The following is a 5,457-nucleotide window of genomic DNA, read 5'->3' as shown; positions in this document are numbered from 1 at the left end:
TGAAAATGTAAGTTACTGTTATTTTATTGCTAATAGCAATAAAAATAAAATTATGATAACCAAGTAATAATGATTAATAAGACCTTTAGAAATATTCAAGGATAAAAAAAGGAAATGAAAAGATCTTCTGGGATAGGAATTCTCAATCTTTTCCTAAGAAGTTCTTTATATTTTCCCTGATTCTTGAGAGTTTTGAGTGTGCCTGAGTGGTAAGTACTGACATCAAAGTCCCTGAATCTTAGTAACTGGGTACTTAGTACTTAGTAACTGGGAAACTTAGTAACTTAGTAACTGGGGAAAGGTTGCTGATAGTAATGTCCTTGCTATAGTTGAAGGAAAGGATACTGCCATGAGGATTTACTCCCCGCCTTTTTGGGATAACAGATAAGTGAGAGATGGGCATAGCTGAAAGCAGCTAAAATCTATTGAAAGAACACAGTCTCCTGGTTAGATACTCATGTATGTTCTAGGTAACTGTTCATCCTTTTCAAGGAGAGGTGCAGTCTCCTAAATTTTGACATCCAGTATTAATTTCTCTTTCAGAAGTGATTCCTTTATGGGATTGTACTCAAAAATAAATACATCACTGGGAAGTTACTATGGTAGTGCTTTTCTATGTGTATTTTATTTTATCTTTAAATCCTTACCTCCTGTCTTAGAAACCAGGACCTTTTCTCTCCAGACTCCTGACTCTCTTTCCATTGAGCTACCTCGCTGCCATTGCAATGTGCATTTTAATGAATGTTCTAATTACTGTTTAGTAAATAGGCTATGATAGGGGTGAAGAAAGAGAAAAAAGGTGAGAGGAAGGAAGGAAGAAAACAAAAGAAAGAAAGAAAGAAAGAAAGAAAGAAAGAAAGAAAGAAAGAAAGAAAGTAAGAAAGAAAGAAAGAGAAAGAAAGAAAGAAAGAAAGAAAGAAAGAAAGAAAGAAAGCAGGAAAGAAAGAAAGAAAGAGAAGGAAGANAGAAAGAAAGAAAGAAAGAAAGAAAGAGAAAGAAAGAAAGAAAGAAAGAAAGAAAGAAAGAAAGAAAGAAAGAAAGCAGGAAAGAAAGAAAGAAAGAGAAGGAAGAAACAAGGAAAGAAAGGAGGAAAGAAGGAAGGAGAGAAAGAAGGAAAGAAAGAAAGAATGAATGAATGAATAAAGGAAAGCAGAAAGAGAAAAGAAGGAAAGAAATAAAGAAAAATGTTTGAGAAAAATAAAAAGTAAGGTGAATTTACATAAAACACAGTATTAGTTCATCCAAAAAATATGGGCTACAAGATAGAATAGAAAAGCCTTTATATAGCCAAACTCCTTCTTTAGACCTATAAAGGTTAAAATATCTTTCCAGAATATGATAGACATTACAAGATTCTTCCTCTATTGAAAGGATGGAAAGGCCCATGATATATGTCCTCAGTAAACAGCGTAATGTGACATCACTCTTTTTATTGCTTTAATAACTATATTGTGCTATTGTGCTTTCAGATAGTGCTGTTTCTGAAAAGCCTCAGCAAATGAGATAGACATTACCTCCTTAATGTTCAAAACATTTCTGAAGACATAGATGACAGTTCAAGTATTATTATTCCTAGATAGAGAAGGAAAAAAGCAAAACCTAGAATAATTTAATATTGTTGTTTTTCAGTGGTTTTAGTCATGTCCAACTCATTATGACCCTATTTGGGTTTTTTTTGGCAAAGATACCAGAGTGGTTTGCCATTTCCTCCTCCAGCTCATTTGACATTTGAAATTGAGAAAAACAACAAGGTGATGAAGGTTGCCCAGTGACATACACCTAGTCAGTGTCTGAGGCAAGATTTGAACTCAGGAAGAATAGTCTTCTGGACTTCACGCCTGACACTCTACTCACTGTGCCATCTCACTGCTTGGCACTTTATTGGTGATATCAATTTTACTTATCTCTAAGGCCCAGAATACTAGGTTCTCATGGATCTAAGTTTAAATTCTAGTGCAAGGTTTCTTATCCCTGTGTGTGTGTGTGTGTGTGTGTGTGTGTGTGTGTGTGTGTGTGTGTGTCTGAGTCTGTGTCTGTGTCTGTGTCTTGTGATGGAGCCAATTTGGTGAAGGTAGCCTACTGATCTTTTCTCAGAATGATGCTTTTAGTTTATTGGAAAAAAATAGCTAAATTTTAGAGATAATTCCATACATACACACATTTAAATTATATATGTGTATATATTAATATAATATTTTATGTAATTTTTTTCACATCCAGGTTTATAAGATAATTGAGATCTCTCCATGGACCCTTTTGGTGACAGTCTATGGACATTTGGTTAAGAACCTCTTTGTTAGCCAAACCTCGTAAAGGTCCTTCCCCTCCAACAAGCCACCACCCATCACTTCATATGCTGGTGGACTCTTCCCAAAGTAGTCTCCAAGCAGTACAGGAGTTGCTTATGGAGGAGCTCTGGCCACTGCTAAATGACTTTCTTAAATAGCCCAATGAGTTAAGAGCAAAACTACCAGAAAACTTGATTACTAGGTTACTGGCTATCCACAGTCCCTGTTTTTCTTTTCATTCCTTTTTAAAAAAACAAACTTTATTATTTTTGTCTTATAAACAATTCTGTGTATTGGTTACAAGGCAGAAGAGTGGTAAGGGATAGGCAGTGGGAGTTAAATAATTTGCCCAGGGTCACCCAGCTAGGAAGTGTCCCAGGCCAGATTTGAACCTAGAACCTCCCTTCTCAAGACCTGTCTTTCCATTCACTGAGCTACCTAGTTGTGCCTCCCTATTTTTTGAAGTGTAATATAGTAGGAAAAAATCTACAGAAGCATTCTTCCTAGATAAAAGGAAAGACATTCTTTTTTCTCACACCTATTCCTAGTTCCACATCAATCTTTTTTTTTTTTTTTTAATTTTCATTAATGGGAAAAAGAAAAAAAAATACGGGTTCTTCTCACCTGACCCACTATCTTCTCCATCCCCTCTAGAAGTCGTTTGTTTTGCTCCTCAATCTCCATGGCTTTCAAGAGGATGGTGTCAGGGGCTTCTTGCATACTCCGTACTTCAGTGACCAGATGGTACAAGGGCTCATTCCAGGAACGCAGGACTCTGAGCACCAAATTGAGGAGGTCTTCATGCTGGGCAATGACATCAAGAGGAAACCATTAAAACCTGCTCTGTGGGAAGAGCATGATCTTTTCTCCATATGATCCTACGAGCATAAGTTTAGAGCTGAAAGGGACCTTCAAAGTGATTTAGTCCAAACCCTTTATTTTACATTTAAAGGAGCTGAAGTCCAGAGATAAGTGACTTGCCCAAGGTTGTACAGAGAGTAAGAAGCTGAACTAGGATTTGAAATCAGATCCTCTGTCTCCCAAAAAAGCAAAATGCCACTGTTACCTGCAGCTGCTTAGAGAATTCACAAGTGGTTTATTATATATGGTGTTAATTTATAAATTTGAGGAAATGGAATGAATAGAGCTTTATGATGAAAAGGAAATTATTATTCGGTGTAACAGAAAACTACCGCCCAGCATCAAATGAGATAATAATTCTAAAGCACACAGTAAAGTGTATGGCACATAGTAGGCACTATATTAAATGTTGTTATGATAATGAAATTATATTATTGTATTATTCATCATAATGTTAAAAATTAAACAATGTAAATTACAATGATATATGATATAAAAACAAAATTGTATAACAAAATTATAATATGATGATATATAATATAATATTATAATTATTCCAAAATAATATTTTATTATTGTTATTTGTTATTATTAAAGTAGGAGGTCCTTGAGTAAAAAGCACCCCTACCTCACTGGGAGCTTCTATTTACAAAGTCAAGGCAGAGAATGGTTCTGTACCTCTGCTTGTCTCCCCTCTGTGCATTGACAGAATTATTCAGTGCCTGATGGATTTTCCTGTTCTTTTGGAAACTGAGCATAACTTGAGTTGCTTAATAATTTAAAGCAAGTATAAGGTTCAAATAGAAGGAGAGGAGAAAGGACATAATGCATATGTATAGAGAACTATTTATAATTTGTGAGAACATAAAACAAGGTTTGGAATATAAAATCCAAGTTCAATATTAAATTTAAAAATTAAATTTGGAATATTAAAACCTTGACTGTGCCTCTCTGTACCCATGTGACTTTGGACAAGTCACTCTTAAAGCTTCAACATGCTCATTTATAAAATAAACCAAGTTTAGAGACAGAAGATCCTTGATGCTAATCTGACCTCGGACACTTTCTAACTATGTGACCCTGGGCAAGTCACATAACTCCAATAGCCTACCCTTTACTGTTCTTCTGGCTTGTAACTGATAATAAGTGTTGATTATAATATGGAAGATAAGGGTTTAAAATAAATAAAATAAAATAAAATGCGGGAGTTGGATAAAATGAATCCTAGGTCCCTTCTGGCTCCAAATCTGTGATCTTCTGATGTGCTTCCCTCAGTCATCCTTGTTAAAGATTTGAAAATAAGACTCACACGAATCTGCTGAGCTTGCTCTTTGTCTTCGGGAGTAGAAAGAGAAGAAGTATGGCAGCTATTGATGGCCTTGGTTATGAATCCTCTGCCCTGGGCATATCGCTCATCCTAGAGGTGTCCAAACAGACTTATTAGTTTTGGTTATTAATGTACTGAATGAAATAATTAGTAGAAGATTTCATTGTTCAGTTGTTTTAGTCATGTTTGACTCTTCATGATCCTCTTTGGGGTTTTCTTGAAAAAAGATATTGGAATGGTTCCCCAATTCCTTCTCCCTCATTTTACAGATGAGGAACTGAGGCAAACTAGGTTTAGTGACTTGCCCAGGGTCACACAGCTAGTAAACATCTGAAACCAGATTTGAATTTAGAGAAGACGATATTTCTTGACTAGTGGCCCAATACTCCATTGGCTGCATTACTTTGCTTTTCTAGCAGAAGGTCAAAAATAAGTTGGCAACATGTTTAAAGATAGAATAAAGGAATTTAAGCTAAAATAAGTAAAGTACACATACTTTTTCCAACTTATTTTTTATTATTTCCATATTTTCATTTTTCTTCCCCCAAATACCAAGCCAGTGTACTACTATTATGATATAGGAATAAAAGGCTTCTCAGTATATGACTTCTGAATAAGGTTTAATTACTATTCATGATTATGAAGCAATATGTAAAGGAAAGGGTAGATGAAACATTTTCAGTAAATGAGTTTCAAAACTTGAGTAATTGTAAAGGTGGGAAAGCTAAGATATAACAAAAATATTTCGAAAGACAAATGTACTTTATTCAAAAGTTTGCAAAAATATAAAACTATAAATCTTGGAAGAGAAGAAAGGTAGTGCAAAAAGAGTAAGAGATGGGGGAAGGGAGAAAGAGAGAGGGAGGGAGAAGGGGAGGGAAAAAGGAAGACAGGAGAGGAGGGAGAGAGGTGGGGGTGGAGAGGAAGAGGTTGGGGAGAGGGAGAGAGGGGGAAGAAAGAAGAGAGAGAGAGAGAGAGAGA

The 5,457-nt window shown here is 35.5% G+C and overlaps 1 protein-coding gene across 1 annotated transcript; it reads right to left on the bottom strand.

Moving 5' to 3' along the window:
- Window positions 1-2,912: 2,912 nt before the first annotated feature.
- PRL (prolactin) lies at window positions 2,913-4,566 on the bottom strand (the record flags this gene model as incomplete). The annotated part of the gene is made up of 2 exons (XM_044683863.1): window positions 2,913-3,092; window positions 4,459-4,566. Coding segments are annotated over 2 exons (288 nt in total), but the record flags the coding sequence as incomplete, so codon positions are not given.
- Window positions 4,567-5,457: the final 891 nt, after the last annotated feature.

Source organism: Gracilinanus agilis, unplaced genomic scaffold (genome assembly GCF_016433145.1).
Source record: "Gracilinanus agilis isolate LMUSP501 unplaced genomic scaffold, AgileGrace unplaced_scaffold36791, whole genome shotgun sequence".
NCBI lineage: Eukaryota > Metazoa > Chordata > Mammalia > Didelphimorphia > Didelphidae > Gracilinanus > Gracilinanus agilis.
This window is presented reverse-complemented; position numbering and strand designations above follow the sequence as displayed.